This window comes from Ambystoma mexicanum, chromosome 2q (assembly GCF_040938575.1).
Source record: "Ambystoma mexicanum isolate Mex_15411 chromosome 2q, UKY_AmexF1_1, whole genome shotgun sequence".
NCBI lineage: Eukaryota > Metazoa > Chordata > Amphibia > Caudata > Ambystomatidae > Ambystoma > Ambystoma mexicanum.
Genome location: NC_090924.1, coordinates 151,000,863 through 151,020,471, shown reverse-complemented (window position 1 = coordinate 151,020,471; position 19,609 = coordinate 151,000,863). Strand labels below are relative to the sequence as shown.

The window sequence follows — 19,609 nt, the reverse complement described above, 5'->3', positions numbered from 1 at the left end:
ACTGCAACAACTTTACCCGCAGTGTTCCGAATTTAACAAGCCCTGCCCGTGGATCCTAAGGTAAGGCCTCCCACGCTATTCAACTTCTGCAACATTGACCCACTGCATGAGAGCCTGCAAGGCAGACCATCACTTCTCACACACCTGGGCCCCTATGTTCCGTCGTTCCATCTGATCACCCTCCCACCCTTTCCATCATTCGCCATGCCTCACTTCATACTAGACTGCCACTGAATGGACTAAACCTTTGGTAGATTTACTGCATCTTGTAATCCGCACCTACCAAACCCTGTGCGAACCCTAATGCTCCTTGAATCCACCTTCCGGATGCTCTGTGCAGGCTGCAACTTCCATTGACCGATTTTGCTTCGCCAGACTGCCCACGCACATGAGTTTTTCACTCTTACTTATCTGCCTTGACTTGCACAGCCTAGTGCTGTAACTTCAATCTATCTGCAACCATCAACCATGACTAGTACAGTTCGTGCTGCTACTTGCAACTTACATGTATCACCGGATTTCATCTTGTAACACTATCTCCTTTGCAACCAGTCTAGCGACACCTCTGGATCTGTACTATGTTGCACTTCACCTACCTATATCTGTACACTTGATGCAGCCCCCCATACCATGAGGTGAGGCATTCCAAATTGTGCACCTATCCTAACTTTCTGTACCTCCTGTGTACTTTACTTAACTTTGTACTTAGCCTACCTGTAAACGCCAGATTGACACTCTCAGCCCTGCGCTGTGCTAACTATTTGTACCTGCCTATTTGATGTAGCCCCCATAAGGTGAGGCTTTAACAATTTGTGCACCCATCCTAATGTTGCATTTTACCTATCTGTATCTGCATATTTGTTGTAGCTTCCATACCATTAGGTGAGGCTTTCCCACTTGTGCACCCATCCTAATGTTGCTTTTTACCTATTTCACCTTCATATTTGATTTAGCCCCCCGTACCATGGGGCGTGGCTCTGCCAAAGCATGCTTCCTTTCACTTATTAATTTTCACTTTATGTAACTAGCGCTGTGTTACCTCAGGGTCTTGGGTGCTGCTAAAAATGGTAAAATAAATAAATGTATAACTAGCATTAGCGTGTTCCGCTCCGACCGGCACTTCCCCCAATTCTCCGTCTGCCTTGTACTTCTTGTTACTGCACTTGCACGATCTGAATGTCACAAGGCCTACTAGGACCGTTTTTTTTTATTGTTCATCCCTGGTCCCCCACCCTCTCTTTTGTCTTGTTGCGCCTTGAAACACCATTTGCTGTATAGGCGTTATAAATACTCAAATAAATAAATAAAAAGCTGGATCACCCATGAGATCTGCCAACTCAAAACTCCTATGCAGCTTCACCTCTGACAATGGCACACATTCTACACCACTCCACTTCCCACAGTGTACAAGACAGTCTTCCTTGGAACTAATGTCTTCCTTGGACACTGCCAAGAGCAGCTCACCTCATCTCCTCTCTTCCCTCTCATCCAAGCCACAATGTTACCTTCTATCTTTTCAAATATTTAGGATACATGATATGATACCAGCCCTCCTCTCATCTTTTTGTCCACACAGACAGATCACTGTCTCCCACCCTCCAGATTACCAACCCATTTGCTTCACAAATTAATGAGAATTCAGAAATAACCTGCTTCTACCTTTCATCCCTCTTCAACCTCTCCTTCTCTTCTGGAGCCTTTTACGCATAATTTGAGGTAACCACACTACTACCGATCTCCAAGATGCTCTATGTGAACCCTCACTGCCCTACCAACCACCACTCTGTTTCATCTAGCCCACTATTCCAAGCAAACCCCTGGAGGAATAGGCCTTCAACAGGATCACTAGCTATCTCAAGACCCTCTCTCAATGTAGATTCCGCAGCTGTCACTCCACTGAAACATCTCTGCCCTCTGCTAACCACTTCAAGGTCAACTATCTTCTCCTCCTTCTGGCTCTAGCTGCTACTTTCCGCACTGCAGATCACCTTTAACCAAAATGCTGCGATCACCTCTATTTCCATCTACCTCGCTAGTAGTTTCAACTTTATAACCTGGAAAATGTACACCTCTAATACCACACCTCCCTCAGTAGGAGTCCTCAAAGGCAATGTCCTGGGTCCACTATGCCCTGCATTCTACATCTCCTACCTTCGTAAGCTCATTTCCTCCTTTGGATTCCCCAATAATCTTTTTGTGGATGATACCCACATCTCTTTCACCCCTGACCTTACGCAGAGGATCTCTAACAGCCTCTCTCCCGCCTCTCACCGGATGGCTGTTGTTTTATGCTAAGCTCCTCTGAGACCAAGATCATAGCTCCCAGTCTCTAACACTCCCACTTGTACCCATCCCAACTTTTCATCCCATCAGACCCTCCTTTCCATCTTACAACTTAACCCAAGGCACACAATGTTATAGTTTTCTTTGACAGCAATCTAAAGTTCCAGCAATTCATCATCTTTACAGCCCCTTCGTAAGCTAATTTCCTCCTTTGGATTCCCCAATCATCTTTTTGTGGATGACACCCACATCTCTTTCTCCTTACTCACTTTCATCCCTGACCTTACGCAGAGGATCTCTAACAGCATCTCTACCGCCCTTCACCGGATGGCTGTTATCTTATGCTAAACTCCTCTGAGACCAAGATCATAGCTCCCAGTCTCTAACACTCCCACTTGTACCCCTCCCAACTTTTCATCCCATCAGACCCTCCTTTCCACCTTACAACTTAACCCAAGGCACACAATGTTATTGTTTTCCGTGACAGCAATCTAAAGTTCCAGCAATTCATCATCTTTACAGCCCCTGCTGCCAGTATCAATCTTCTCTAAATGTGTAAAATCTGCCTCTTCTCACTTACTGCTCTACAAAACCTCGTATCTACCCTTGTCCTCAGTCAACTGACCTACTGCTCCAGCATTCTCCAAAGCCAACTTACAACTCTTTTTATTCCCCTTAATATCCATAATTTTGCCACCCTCACCCTTTATGAACCCCACCAATCGTGCGCGACCACTGACATGCTGACTGTTTATCAATGAAAGATGGGTTGCTCTACAAACTCCTTCTTGTCTTGAAACCCATCTACAGGCTTGCTCCCCGCATATAGCTACTCTACCTTCCAATATATATATATATATATATATATATATATATATATATATATATATATATATATATATATACACACACAGACCGACTGATATACAAACAAGTAAAAGGATCCTTTTGAATCACCCACTCTGATTTCTCGGTTTACATTCCAAAAGACCCCATTGGAATTCAGAACTTTTATCTCAAGATTAAAAGGTGATATTTATATTTATTTATTTGTTTGTTTATTTAGTTTTGAGCCTTATAATGTGCTTACTAACACAGGTGCTGTTTCAATGCATCTGGGATAAACAAAACAGGAGTAGGCATGATACAAAGGAGTAACATACACGGAATAGGAAGCATGGGATGACGTTACACATCCATGTAGTCCAAGTAGTCTCCTTATGGTTGATATCAGAGAGCTGACAGTTGAGTTACATAGTGTGCTTGATAAAACAAGTGGATGTAAGAACAAGTCAGGTAATCCTTGGCAGGGATATGTCAGGCAGACAAATCAAAGATTATCAGGTAACGACTGAATGCGGCTGTGGGGTAGAAATGCTTGTCATAAAGTATAAGTCTGGTAGAGTCAAGCATTGGGGGTAGGGAAGGTTATTTGGTTATTGTGCCAGGCATATGTGAGTTAGATCTTCTGTTTGTGAGGTAGATTTTCATATTCCGTTGATTTTGCATGCTACTCTCTTTGCAGCAGGGAACCAGCAACATTTGTCAAGTCTACTGAAATATAGCCCCAAGGCTTGAGTGACAAAATAACTCGAACTACTTTATTTTGGATACGATGCAGTTGATTTAGTTGGTTTTTGTTTAGTCCTAAATAGAGACCATTACAATAGTCTAGGCAAAAGAGGACAAGGGCTTCTGTCATCTCAATTTTCTGTATAATTGCCAATGAACCTCGGTTGTAATAAAAGTCTGATGTCGCGGTATCATACTGCGACATATTTCGACTGATGTTTCAAAAAAAATAAAATAAATAAATAATTGCCAATAATGAATAACAAATAGCCAAGTTATTTGTATATCATGGCTTTCTGCTGACTGTGACAATGCTCTTGAACCAGTAGACAATACAGGGTTTTTCAGGCTGTGACTCACTGGATGACATTTTGAAGCTGTGTTTTCAGGATTAGAATGTTTTTTAAGTTGTAAAGATAGAATATTTTTTCAGCAATCTACTTCTCATGAGCGATATTAGTGTTAACAATAAAATACTTTATCCTGATAGAAAATTATGAATTTCCCTTAAACAAGTGGGGCGAACACAGCCCCAAGTATCAGCAAATATAACTTGTGCTTCAATATCTAAGTAGGAATCCAATTTGACTCAATAGACTTAACTTCAGATGAAACCATAAAATGATGTGACAGACGGAGGATGATTGTTAATTAGTCAATAGCAGATGCTCATTAAGGATTCGTTGCAATTGATATGTGGCTATTGCTTCCACTATTGTAGGGGAGAGGAACTGAGACACTGGCTGCACACTTGCAGGAACGCAGGGATCTATTCAGCCAGTTGCAGGCATCAATATAATCAGAAGGAGTTATACCAGTAGCAAAGTTTGAATTCTATGTGTGGTCCATGGAACAACTGGGTGCACCTCACAGAATGCTTACAGAATTGCTGGTGTACGATATCACATAGAGTAGGATATAACTCCTATGCAACCCCTGAGGCATCAACGTAGCAAAACCCTGTCCTTACAAATGGAATATTGTGCGACAGCTGTCCATCTAGCTGCTTCGTTTTACAGGATGTTCGCAGTGACTAGCCAGGAAGATACAGAACTCCTGATCATATGGGCTAGAGAATTGGGATAACACCTGAGGCCAGGATGTTGGAAGAGATGTTTCAACAATATACAACTGTCATTTTTGGATTGGGGCCTGAGAGCCTCTCAGATTAAATAGTGGTACAGAACATAATGGACACCAGAATCGATGTATCGAAGACACCTCCGCGGAAATGGCACATGTTGTAAATGTAAGCAAGCTAGAGGAACTCTGAGCCACATGATGGCCCTCATTACGACCCTGGCGGAAAGTGACTGACCGGACCGCAACAGCGTAAATAGCGTTTCCGCCATTGCACGAAGGAGCAAAGAGCGGTCCATTCCGACCCATCGGGCACGAGCACCACGCCATGGCGGAAGTGCAAAGTCCGCGATGGCGGAAATGACTCCAAAACGGCCCACACCGCCGCCGTACGTCGCCCTAGGTGCAATACCGCCACCCATCACAGTGGACACCGCAGAGTGCGCCTACCGGAAAGTACGGTGACCGGAAATATACGGAAACGGAAGTAAAAACATGGGCCCGGAACGGGAAACATCCCGCCGTACACCTATAAAACCACTAAAACCACACAACCACTAAAAACACTACCCTGAGACACACCCCAACCCGTCATCCACCCTAGCGAAACCAAGAAAAATGGGAAAAGTAGCGAAGAAAGCGTGCGACCGCAAGCGGCAGGTCCACTTCTCCCGTGAGGAACTCACCGTGCTAACAGAGACCCTCCAGGAGAATGCTGCCGTCGTCTTCTCCACGCAAATGACCAGGACGGCACTTGCGAACAAGAAGGCCATATGGGCTCTAGTGGCACAGCGGGTAAGCGCGGTGGGGACCGCACCCCGCACCCCACAGCAATGCAGAAAGCGGTGGGACGACCTGCGGATACGCGTCCACAGCATACTCTCTGCCAACCGCAACATTGCCACAGCCACCGGGGGAGGTCCTGAATCACCCATCAAGTTGACCCCCTGGGAAGAAATCTGTGCCTCCACCATCCGAATGGAGAGCATTGAGGGAGTCGGAGGGATGGAGAATGGAGTGCAGACATCAGAAGAATCAGGCAGGTGGGCCAGATAAAACAATGCTAAATCCACAATGTCCAATAATGTGAAGTACCATGTGTCCACATAGTGCAACAGAAACACATGTCCAGGAGAACGTCCACACACATCGCCCTCATAGCGCACTTTAAAACCACAATAAATACATAAATAATTAAAAACCCCTAAAACACCCACCACACGTCCAGCAGGCACACCCTAACTGCAGGCTGCCAAACAACTGCACCCTCACCCCACACACAAATGAAAGCACCTCCAAGGCCCCGACCCAAATCACCCTCATGTACCACCCCAATGCATGTGATACAATGCCATTCCAATACCCACAGACCCAATAATAACCCTCGCCCTCCTTTACTCCACCACAGGGTCCGATCCAAACGACGAGCATCAGAACACCCCTACCAGCACACCTGCAAAGAGGGCCAAGACCAACGGCCAAAGACCCTCCACCTCAGCTGCACGCATCAAGACACGGCAGCAGCACAAATCAGGTGGCAGCACAGAGGAGGGAACATCAACAGGCACCCCAGCAGCCAGCATGCCCACAACACCACCACCACAGGTCCCCCCAACGGATGCCACAGAAGGCACTGGCTCTGGTGGCAGCAGCACCATAGGTGACACCCCATTGATGGCAGCATGCTCCGACGCAGAAGACGGGGATGTCGAAGTCAGATCCATCCATGACCTGTCCCAATCCCCCTGTCTGTCCCATCCCGTACAACATGAGAATACCACGCAGGGGCACCCACAAGACGACGACTGGCCATCCCCCCCAAGCCCTGTGGCAAGGCAACATGAGGTCAACAGCCCCTCTGTGACACCCCCGCAAATGGCCATGGCCCAGCAGAGGCAACAGTCCCTCGACCAGTTAATCGGGCAACAGCAGCAACTGGCCACGCTCCTCAAGGACCATGCCGATGAATGTGGGGGCACTAAGGCAGACATAGAAACATCAACTGAGACACTTAGGGCAGAAATGGAGAGAGGTACAGAGACACTAAGGGCACAAATGGAGAGTAGCACCGAGAGCCTGAGAGTCCAAATGGAGAGTAGCACCGAGAGCCTGAGAGTCCAAATGGAGAGAAGCACCGAGAGCCTGAGGGGGGAACTGCATGCGACGTCCAAAGACGTATGTGCCGAACTTGCCGCAGTGCGCCGTGTGCTCACTGAGCTCTCACAAACCCTTAGGGACATGCATGGACGTGAGCAGGCAGAGACATCATCCGTTGCAAGTTCCGTCCAGGGCAGCCCCCAACGTAGATCTGGGAGGAACCTGCGCTCCACAGGCAGGGGTGCCCCTGACACCCGCAGAGGGGGCTTGCAATAGCGACAGCCCACTGACAATGAGCATCTTTGGACACTGGTGTTCGGGGGGGAGGTAGGAGGGTGGAGGGGGTGTGTTGGGCTCACTTGGGTGGCGGGTCGATAGGGTGTTCAACATGATATCACATATGCCATAAACAAGTGCATGATCAACCAATGAGATGTGTCGACAATGATCTTTATGTACTAGGCCATCCTAGGCGTATAGTCCATATTGTGCATGTACCAGACACACACAGTGCCACGAGTCCCGTGTCCATGTATCAGCCACCAGGCGTGAGTGCTAGAAGCATGCATCAATGAGATGCTGACGAATGTCACGGCCCTCCGGTGCCTCGCAGACTCCTTGAGGTGCTGCCACATCCCCACCCTCATCATGACCATCATCAGGTGCTTGCAGTTCTGCGTCAGGGGGCATGGGCACATTTCTACGTACGCACATGTTGTGGAGCATGACACATGCCATCACCATCTTTGCAACCTACTCATGGCGGTACAGGAGTGCCCCGCCAGACCTGCTGAGGCAGCGGAAACGAGTCTTCAGTAGGCCGAATGCCTGTTCAATGACTACACGGGTACGTGAGTGGGCATGGTTGTAGTCCTGCTCTTGCTGGTTCCGTGGGTTCCGGACTGGTGTGAGGAGCCATCTCTTCAGTGGATACCCAGCATCACCTGTATGTGGACGATCCCCCCCCCCTTCCTGCCAGGTCATTGCCGCATCACATACCCCACATCATCATGCATGAAAAGAGACTCACCGAGTAGCCAGGATCTGTTCCCTGCGTGTCGCTCCATGTAGCGTGGTATAGTAGAGTTCCTCAAGACCATAGAATCATGGGTTGATCCAGGGAATCTGGCACAACAATGTGTAATGATCCTGTTGGAGTCACACACCATCTGTACATTCAGGGAATGAAATTGTTTTCGGTTGCGGTACTGGGCCTCCATGGCATGTGGGACGACCAATTCCACATGGGTGCAGTCGATGGCACCAATGCAACCCGGTATGCCGGCAAGTGCATGGAATCCCACTTTTGTGTTGGTAATTTCCTGCTCCGAGCGTGGTAGAGAGATGTAGTCGTCTGCGTGCTTCAGGAGGGCATCGAGCACTTGCAATAGTGTCCGTGAGAACAGTGGCTGAGAAATGCCATGCAACTGTCCGACTGTGTGCTGGTAGGTGCCCGTGGCCAGGAAGTGGAGTACAGACACCACCTTCAGTAGGGGTGGGATGGCGGTTGGGCTGTCTATCATGCTGACAAGGTCAGCCTGTGTCATGTCCACTATTGCGGCTATGGTGTCCCGGTCCAAACGGTAGAGGGTGTGGATCTGCTCATCAGTGAGGTTGAACGGATGTGCTCGGAGGCGTGGGATTGCGGGCTGCCTGCGTGGTGGTAGTGGCTGTGCTGGCGGCCCTTGCGGGCCCTGCCTTGGCCTCCTCCTCCTCCTGCGTCTCCTCCGTGCGGCCGGTTGTAGTTGGTGTTCGTCTTCTTCTTGGAGTTGGAGTACTTGCAGTGCTATCAGGTCCCCCAGGGCCAACATCGCGAGTCCTGCCGGTAGCATTTCGGAGTGGGTGTGGTTGTGGGAGGAGACTGGGTGTGCACTTTATGTGTTTTCAGGCTGTATGGCCTCCACCTGTGGTGATTCATTCCACCTGTGCAAGCTGCTCTCCCCTTTGGGCGAGCACGTCCCGCACACAACGCTGCTATTCGAGGAATGGCATCTTGCTATTGCAATCATGTATTTGTACCCGATGGCCGTGTAACATTTGTTGATATGTACATTCGGCTATGGTCCCATTGTTTCACATACAATCTTTGCAGTCGCGAACAGACTTGTGATGGGTCAGTGGAACGTAGTACTCGAGTAACGGTGGGCCCTCATGCATCACTGTACCGAGTTGCAACGACGGGCGGGGCGTCCCATTAGTGGGTGATGGCAGTTGACATTTTCACACACAGCCGCACTAGATGGATTAATTTGTGATTTCAAACGGCCACAGATGCCTTTTCGACGTGATGTTGCAAATGAGGAATTCGAAGGCCGGCGCTTTCGGTTTTCGGCTAGCGGAGAGGAGATGCCCACAGGTCTGACTGCAAATATAACGTTCTATTGTTCGATGTCCTTGAGACAGAGGCCATGGCGAGGAAGCAATGATTGATATGAATAGTTTGGGATGCGCAATAGTGACGTGGGCGATGAGGCCGGACATTCCCAAATTCATGTAACTTCACAACACTGAAATTACGGGCTGGGACACTGTGGATTTTGCAGGCTGCATAACGCACAGACTCAATGGAAATTCCGAATGTTTTGTGAGTAAATATTCAGGCGTTTTTATAACAGGATGAGGGAATGATGAATGGATGCATGGGCAGGTGATTTGATACAGGGTTTGCCATGTACAGGGCTTCTTGGAATCTATCCGCCTCCCCTGCGCTATGTGATGCAGGGCTGCCATAGTGGGACCATCGTCTATCTGGCCTTGTTGAGCCCTCCCTGTCTCGACGCGCCTTCAGACACTTGTGTCCATGCACGTTAACATTCCCATCTGATGGAATCTGTTTTGACAGACGCATGCACAGGTACACTCGTTTGTGATGGTGTTTACACCTCGATATAGATAGTTATGAGTCGCAAGTGGTTTTGGGGTGGTGATGTTCCTTTGGAGTGGGCTAGCATGCATATGGCTGTGGATTTAGTGTGGTCATTGGAGTGAGTTGTTCGAATGTACTTCTGATGGCCATTCTGTTCTTTTTCTTTTCTTTTGGTTGACAGGTATCTCCTCCCCTTTTGCCACTGCCATCTGTATGCCACTCCTGCAGATGGCGTTTACTCACGACACCTGCTGCTTCGTGTTAATCAGTGGAGCAGCATTACGATCTTATGGGACGATCGCCAATGGCCCACATGCCCTTACGCAGTACTAGTGGCTCGGAGCAACATTTTGGCCTTTCAGTTGGACTAGTGCCTCCCCATTGGGACGGGCCTGCGGTTCTGTGCGCTTCCATGTTGCCTTTTCGTACGTGAATGTGGCTCTGTGTACCATGATGGAACAGGGCGTCACACAAGTAGTAGCTGGTCATTCCTTGCGGATGCAGCCCACAATGGTGATATGTGTTTTGTAGTTCATGGACTAATGGCTGTATGAGCTTGGTGATTTAGTTGTGCATTAAATTTCTATTCTGATATGGGACGTGTAGCGTTCTTCTTTGCGAGTGATGTGGCATATTCCTATTTGGGGAGCGATGTATTGTGAGGAGATCTGCATTGGGTTCCGGTTTCGGAGTATAGTCGCGTGGTACTGTGCTGGGCGCGTTTGCCTACGGAGCCCAGTGAGGTCAGGGATGGGGGCTGCCAATATGACTGTTTGAATGTTGTCATGCTCAGGGGCGGGGGATTGGGTTTTGTGTAACAGACGCCGGTCAGCCAGGTGGACTGGTGGAATGTTGTGATTTTCGGAATATTGCTGGTCACAGGTGCCTGTGTTTGCGTGCGTTTCGGGGGGGGGACTGTGGTCATGTCCATTGGAATGGCTTCTGTATTCGTGCCATCTGTGCCCTGCAGCTCCCATTGGCCCCTCTTGTGGATCTTTTGTTCGTTGGCATGCATGGGTGACTTGTACATTTCACTGGTAGCATTGTGACTTCATTGCACCTACGAGGAGTTGTACTTTGTGGGCAGGGAGCGGTGTACAGGCACTCAGTGGGGCCGTTTACGGTTGATTCGCGATGCCGTACTTCTCACCATGGCGGAATGGTGCTTTCCGCCATGCTTGATGGCGTTAGGTACATGTCCGCTAGGGTCGGAATTCGCGTACCCTTGCGCCATGGTGGTATTTACGGTTTGGAATGGCGCGCGTACTTGGTGCAGTTAGCGTTGACGTTCACTACGGTGTCGCTAATGGCTTCGTACTTTGCGGTGGCGGGTCATAGTCGCACCGAGCGCTATTCGATGGCGGTATTGCATCTCCGCCATCGTTTTCCGATTTCCGCCAGGGTCGTAATGAGGGCCGATGTGTTTTTTTGTAAGACTACAGAATTCTGGAAGGGGGTGTCGGAGAGATTGTACTTGGTATTGGGAACTAGCAAGCCATTGAAAGCTTCACTATTTTTTCTAGGTGATTACAAAGCAATACCGGACTTGAATAATGCAAATGATGCTTGGCTGTTCCGTGGATGCATGATGGCAAAGAAAATGATCCTGTGAGCATGGAAATGACCCAATTGCTATGTTTAGATGACTGGATTGAGGACATGCTGATCCTCTCAACCTTCGAGAGAGTCATTTACAAAAAAAGAGATAATTTGAAAAAATTTCAGGAGATCTGTGGTTCTTTCCTGGATGTATATGGCTGATCTGGAAACAGATAGGTGCAAAATCATTTACACTGCTCATAATATATACCCTCTAAATAGAAACTTTGGTTATCTTGAGAGCAACGGCATCTGATTGAAATTTATTTCTACTTTTTATTGCCTTTTTTCAATATGGAATGCTGTTGAATCTATGTACTGTTCTGGTCAACTAGCTATTGTACTTTGTCTTTTGAGATTATGCAAATTTTATTTTCTCTTTGTAAAACTCAAATAAAAAGATTTGTACCGAGATACCTACGATTTTTCTGTTGCCTCTGATGGTCAGTGTTATGCAGCCAACCATTTGTCAATCAGAATGTTTTGTTTTACTCAAGACTTTCTCAGTCCTCTTCACTTTGAGATACTGAATGTGCTTAAACAATAGGGATGCATCATCATTTTGAATGCAAGTGTTTGGGATCGAGGGCCTGATAATCTTCAATCAAGAAGGAAGTGGTGAGATTGGCTGATTGAAATGTGTAGAATTTGTGTGAAAAGTCAATAATAGTGGGGTTTTTAAATCGAACAACTATTCCACAAGACTTTAGTTTTACTTATAAAGGCTGAATGAACCAGATTTACACTAGTCACATGGCCCAAGTAGGCCTGGTTACACTGCTGGAAGGCATTGAGGCACTGAGCTATAAAACATGCTCCTGCTATTTATTTGGGATTATGTTGGGATCTAGTTGTTTTTTTTTGCATGGCAAAAGCTGGCCCAAACAGGATTCTAATGTTAACGCCTCTCCAAATCAGTGAAAGAACAGGGTACTGGGGCTAGAAGCTGTGTATTAGTCGATGCAAACAATCCAAAAGGAAGTAAGGCACATTACCCATTGCTATTACCTGACGCTCACTTGGAGGAGCAAGTCATTTTCACTTAAAACCAGAGATGTTATCGAAGAGTAAACACCAAATCTAATTCACATAATTAACTCTTGATACTATGCATATTTTTCTAGATGCTCTCTATGGTTATATGCAGCAAATTACACCACCCAGGGTGTTTTTTTGTAAGTTTATCCTTTGCTGGGATATTTTAGGAAAGTACGGGACAAAAGAACACAAATATCTGGAACACTCCACAACCCCAATAAGCAGAGGTTATCACAAGTCCAGCTGAGCTGAACACAGAGCGTCAGTAAATGTGTAACAGCTGGAAATGCCCCATTCATCAAACCAGAATTCTTTCCTAAAATCTAGATGGAGGTGATTCAATGCATGCACTGCCATTGGAGTATTACAAATATCATGTAAAAATGCCGACCTGTATTCTTAAACAGAAATACATGTTTTTCTCGCAATACTTTTCTTGCAATACTTTTCCCATCTGAAGCAACAAGTTATTTAATGCTCAAATACACACACTCACCTGTATCTGAAGTCAACAAAGCAGGCTGGGGCTTTTCTTCTGTTGGGGTTAGCCCAGCAGGAGCTGGTCCTGCCTTCATGATGCGCAGTTCAATTTTCTTCACACCTTGGTCGAAGATGTCGATGTCCACTGGGATACCCATTGCCCCAAACATTTCTCGGAACCTAGTGGCAGCCACCTTTGCTTCAGACATGATCTCAAATTTGATGTAGATGTACTTATCATCCTCTCTGTAAGTTTGCTGGTCCACCACTCCCAGGTCACCCTCTTCTGCACTGAAAAACAGCTCTTCTTCCACATCAGACATCTCAGGGGAGATCTTGGATTTGAGGAGTTTGTGAAGTCTTCTGCCGGCTTTCCGGAAAGCGTCATCCATTTCGCTACCTGAGGAGCTTTCTGTCTCGCTCTCTGTGCTGGATTTTAGTGGCGCTGGCTTGTGCTTACGAAGAGATTCGGGCGACTGGCTGCCAACAACAACTTTGGCACTGTGGGATACTGAGCCAAACTTGTTTGAAACCTCACAGGTGTATTTCCCTGTGTCCTTGGTGTCCAGGCCTGTAATGATCAATGAACATGTTCCATCGCTGTAATTGTCAATATGGTAATGGCGTCCATCAGAAAGTTCTTCACCATCTTTAAGCCAACGGGCTTTGACATCTGTTTTACTGATGGCCAAGCACTCGAGGTGTACAGTACCTCCTGGCTCCCCGCAAATATCCTTGAAGGTATCCCCAAACACGGGGCACTCCTGCTGCTTGATCACCTTCCTTGCTTTGTAGCCTTTAAATGCTGCCTGGATTTTCACAGCTGCATAATTCATTGATGGATCATCATCTTCAAAGTTGTCTAATTCAGAAGTATTGGCATCAGACACAGCGTCCTTTGCCTCAGTCACAGTGTCTTTAATTTCATAACCTGATGTTTCAAAGTGTTTAAAGAACTTTTTAGTGGAAACTGATTGAACCTGACCACCGTAGGTCACTGTGGAGGACCCAGCTTTTTTAAGATAGGAAACTAGAGATGGTGTCCCGGACCTTGACTCATCGTCGGAACTTGTTAATGAGAAGTCGGCTTCTCCAGTTTTGGCTAGGTCATCAGAGGTATAGCTCTCTGAATATTCTGCACGGGTCTCAGCTTCTTTTTTTAGACGTCGCAGTTTCTCGTCCTCTTCATGTACCTCACTGATGGACTCAAGGGTTGGTTCCCTGCTCATCCGGCGCTTTTTAGCCAGGGCTTCCCAGAGGAGATGCAAATCCCCTTCTTGGGCAGCCTCAGGTGGCAAACTGGGCTGGGCAGCACCGTCGTCTTCCTTCTCTAATAGCCCATTGACCTGCTCGACTTCCTCAAGCAGCATTTTGAGGTTCACTGCCTCAGGAACTGGTGGTGCTGAAAGATACAAATGTCATTGTCTCAATTAGGTAACCTTCAAGAGGGATTCTTTTTTTACGGAATGACATCCCCGTTGAATTTCAATTTGTTTCAACACTAAAACAATTTAGACTTGTTGCCACTCAGCTTTTCTCAGATCTCTCCATGGGATTCAGTATTTAAATGCTTAATAATACACTTAAACCCTTTAATTCCACATTAACCATTTACAACATTTTTTTTACCTAAGGCCAGGTAAAATGCTGTTATTGATCTATGGATTTCTGAGTCAGAAGAAGGAGGCGGGCAAGCACATTTGTTCTCAAATTGTGGGAAAACTCACAAAGTGGCAAAACAGAGTAATAAATAGTGACAGACAGAGTGAAGGGCACTCAGAGACACACATACAAATAGTGAAATACACAGCAACACAGAAAAACGAATTACAAGGTGGCAAGCATAATGTAGGCATCTGATGCAACATTTCCCCTGATGTTTAGTTGAAAAAGAAATTCTCCTGTGAACCTAGGCCATATTCCTCCATTCCAAAGGGGACACACACACACACACACACACACACACACACACACACACACACACACGCACGCACGCACGCACGCACGCACGCACGCACGCACGCACGCACGCACGCACGCACACACACACACACACACACACACACACACACACTCTCTCTCTCTCTGTGACAGTCTCACCCACACACAGAACAAACACACTGTGATAGGTATGCCCAAACATAATGAGAAACTGGCTAGAAACAGGCCATCCCCGTACAGGAAGGGGAGTCACCCTCATTCACATGCATTCTCCCCATTTACCGCAACATGGTTGATATCCCCACTACAACCACATCTTTCTTTAAAGCACTTATCACAAGACACAATCTGAACTCCAACGGTAGCCACATCATGCTGATTTACAGACCTCCTGGGGACGCCATCTCAACTGCACGCTTCAATCCACCGCCAACCTAATTCTTTTTTTCCGAGGACCTGAACATTTGGCTGGTCTGGCCAGAGAAGAAAATCATGTTTGATTTTCTTGATTTCACCAAAAACGTACATGTGTCCCTCCTCTCAACTGAAGCTACACACATTAGGGGGTCACTCTGTGTATGCAATCCTCTCTTTGTGTATGCAATCCTCTCTTTGAACATAGTGCTCACTGATACTGCACTGACCCTACTCCCTTGGTCAGACCATCACCTGATGCTTACTAAGCTTCTTAGGAACAAAAGTGAACCGAGTCGTTGAAACAAGCAAACAGAGGCATATATTATGATGTGCCCCATGAAACGAGTCTCTAAGACTAACTTTATCTAATCCTTCCAGGCTTCTACTCCCTCCTGCTCCAAGCCCAGCCTCATCCTGACTGTTCTCAAGAATTACATTGTAAGAACCCTGGATCCTTCGATCTGGAAAAAAGTAAACCTCCCCAAGAAAATAAGTGGTATGAAGGCAAACTCTCACTCATGAAAAGAGAAAACCGCACAATGGAACAGAAATATAGAAAGACCAGTGACATCAAAGACTTGGCAAACTGAAAATGGTTCCTCAGTGGCTACTACTAAGCCATATTAAGAAAGAAGAAAGCCTTCTATCAGAACCGTATTCTGCTCGCAAACAACATTTCAGCAAATGTGTTCAAGCTCTATCAACAAATGCGAACCTCCAACATAGTGGAGCTTGCCCTCCCCCCCGATATTCAGGCCCACATGGACGTCCTTGCCAATTTCTTCCAAAAGAAAATAATGGCTATCTCGGCCACTATCAAGTTACTGCCAAGATCAAAGCGGCCATTTCCCCACCCCTAGGCCTGCTCCAGCTCCTTTAAGTGGATTTCAAGGTACAATGGAATAAGAAAGGCAAGAAATAGTGTTATTTTCTTTCATTTAAATTGCTTGCCTCCCTTGCTTATTCAGCGAAAATCGAGCATTTTACTTACGTTCCAGAGACACGTTAGCAGTTGTTTTCACGTCTGGAGCTGTCAAACAGGTGTATGATCCTTGATCTTCTAGGACAGCTTTGTGGATAATAAGTGATTGCTTCTTCCCAGCTGAAACAATTTCAAATTTCTCTCCAGGGTGGATCAGCTCCTCTCCTTTCATCCATGTCACCTCCTGTATTTCACCAGAGAGCTCACATTCAAGTCGAACAACTTCCCCTTCCTGGACGGTTTTGCTTTCTAAAGGCTGTGTGATTATAATGGGCGGTTCTGCAATTGACAAAAAACAGCACATTTCTGCAAAACACCACCATCCTGAGAATTCTGTTTTTCACATTTTTTATAGTAAATCAAATCAAAGCCCATTGAAACAATTAGAAAAGCAATAGCAAAGCAATTATCTTTCATGTTGTGGGAGCCCACCATGTTTGACTTTGCACATATATGCTAGTCACGAGAAAGCCTCACGAAAGACAAACTTCCAAATCGTTTTCTATGACTGCAACATCATCAACATTGAAGAGGATATTTAGTTTGGAAGAGATATATTCTATGGAAAACATGAGGAAAGAGATACAGATAAAAAACAAGATATATGCTTGAAAACTGGGAGGGTAAGGGAACTAAAGAAAGAAATAGATTACTGAGCAGTGGGAAAAAAGAGATATGTTGACACATAAAGGACACTGCAAAGATTAGAGACAGAGAACAGAAAAATGAATGTATGAATGCATGTATGAATGAATGAATAAAAACGTATTGACATGTCTGACAGATCTCAAAGAGGCCTGAACGCTGTAGAAGTGGATGAAGGTAATGGAAATCAGCAGCACAGGAAAAGACTTGTTGGAAGAATGCAAGCAATGCAAAGATAGACAGCACTTATGGATGGCACCCTGGGATTAAGAATATGTAGAGCCGGGATCGCCAAAACACACTGAAAAGTAATATTCCTACAGGTTATTCATGAATGTTCACCATGAATATGTTTGAAACAAACAAATATAATGTGAACATTAGTGGAGAATCATCTGCACAATTGGATTTGACTTTTAAATGTGTTGACAGGCAAAGCCCTTTATAGTAAACCCTGGGTGTCGTTCATCCTCTATGTAAAACATATCTGGAGGTTTATTGAATTGTTATTGTTTAAATGTGACTTCTGAGTGAGACGTGCTGAGGATGCTGGAGGGGAGAGGATTATGGTCAGCCTTTAATTTATCATGGGTTAATGAGTTATGCCAAGCGATGGCAGAGTAGAGATCCACAATTAGAAACAACTTGCTTTTTGTTTGGAAATCTTACTCCTCTTGCCCTATTTGACGCACATGGCTATGTTGAGGGGGAATTATGTTTTGAAAATTGATGGATAATTGTATCTACTTTATTTATATCAACGCTTGATGGATTACTTCTAGAAAGAAGCAATGCAAGATGTAGGAGTACAATTACCTACTTTGGGCTCAGTAGACTGGGCTGTTAAATCAGTACAACAACCCACAAACATTTAAACACAACATTTTACCTTGTAGCACAGTCAAACAATGTTCACACAGAACCAAAGTTCAAAACTTATAATAATATCATGCTATTATGTAGCTCTTTGTGGGGAACTGCCACCTGGCAAGGATGTAGAAGTCCTGGCTTAAAATAAAACGATGAATACAAAAATAATGCAGGTAATTCCATGGCAGAAAGGGTGGTCTGCTAGTCAGACAATCCTTTCAGTAAGTTACTTGCCAAACACATAGTATACACCTCTGCCGTGCTGCATCAGTCTCCTAATCTGTAGTTCCTAATCTGTAGTTCCTGCTATCCAATGGCAGAGAGCATGTTCAGAGGTTCAAGGTGCCCTGTTTGACAGCTGCTGTGACAGCCAGGTCACTGCAGTGCAGAAGTTGCATACATGTTTACACCTCTGTTCTAAATTCCATTATGATAATCCCCCAAACCTTATGGCAGGGTAATCTGAAAATGTAAGCCATACCCCGTGAGGTATGGTGGGCGAGGGTTTATTTAATTATTAAGAGCCACATCTGATCTGTATCATACATGTGCCAACACTTTGAGCCTAGATAGCTGTGGAAGGGGTATGTGTGGTGTAGTCATACAGCCTTTCCCTGCCAGCCAACAGGACAAGAGAGTGAAAGACTATGCCTCTCTTTTGTGAGGCCAGCTAACACCTCTCCCTAGTCCAGGAAGCCCTGTGTAGTAGCTGTCCTGGGAAACAGGAATCAAAAGGCCCACCTTTTACAAAAGTAGAAGCTGCAAAGCAGGGTGTTTCATACCAAAGGTCCTTTGATGCTGTGGGCAAGGAAAGGGGGCAAGGTTAGTGTAGACAGAGGGAGCTCAGCACAGTTGGGGAAAGGTTCCACCATCTTGTTTCTCTCTGTACCTCTCCTTTTTTCCTGCCTCTTCAGGGGAGGTTCAGAGGGAAACAAGGACGTGGAATCTCCTTCCCTCCTGTCTTCTGTTCCTTTAGCACAAAGCACGTTGGGAAGAATGCAATAAGGCAAAGACCATTTGTCAAAAGGCCATGAATTGGACCCTTTAAAGTACGCTTGCTTTTGTCCAAGTACATGCAGGACTTCTGCCTATTAAAGAGGAGGTCTCCCACCCCTTCTGATTCATCTTTGGACTTCAAGACAAATTTGTTTGGACCGTGCGGGGAGAGCAGTCCTTTCCAGAGTCCCTCAGTTGTGAAGTGAAGGCAGGTGTTCCAAGGTAGAGGCAAGCTCTTCTACTTAACCATCTCAGGGCACATTGGGGGTTAACTGCTGTTGGAGCAAGACCTGACTCTCTGCCAGCTACACTGCACCATGACTACCTCCAACCTTGTAATGAGGCCCAACGAGTTTAAACTTGGTATGTATGTGGATGATGTTTTGCTACACAAAACTCGCTGGTTTCCCTTCTGGAGGCACTCTTGGTAATAGCGCAATGTGGGTCTCTTTCTGGTTTCAGGGTTAATGCGCAGAAATCAATTTTATTACTGTTTGATAGAGGGCCGGAGGACGACACGAAAGATTTGAAGGAGTTTCACCTCTTTATTCTCAGAACTAGCTTTAGATATCTTGGGGAAATGGTGACTAGAATGTTAGAAAGCCTGGTTGAGGCAAACCTTCCGTCACTACTGGCAAGGGTGTCGGAGGATCTGGATAGGTAGAGAACCCTTACATTGTCGTGGATGGGTACACTGAACAAGCTCAATATGAGCATAATACTGAGGATCCTATATGTGTTCC

The 19,609-nt window shown here is 46.1% G+C and overlaps 1 protein-coding gene across 12 annotated transcripts in view; it reads right to left on the bottom strand.

The window, feature by feature from the left end:
- OBSCN (obscurin, cytoskeletal calmodulin and titin-interacting RhoGEF) overlaps positions 1-19,609 on the bottom strand; it is a 3,169,051-nt gene that overhangs the window by 1,396,200 nt on the left and 1,753,242 nt on the right. For all 12 annotated transcript variants that reach the window (XM_069647058.1, XM_069647065.1, XM_069647061.1 and 9 more), the window contains 2 exons: positions 16,365-16,634; positions 13,032-14,417 (listed from right to left, as the gene is read on the bottom strand). In XM_069647058.1, coding sequence (XP_069503159.1) covers positions 13,032-14,417; positions 16,365-16,634 — 1,656 coding nt within the window. The remainder of the gene's footprint in view (positions 1-13,031; positions 14,418-16,364; positions 16,635-19,609) is intronic.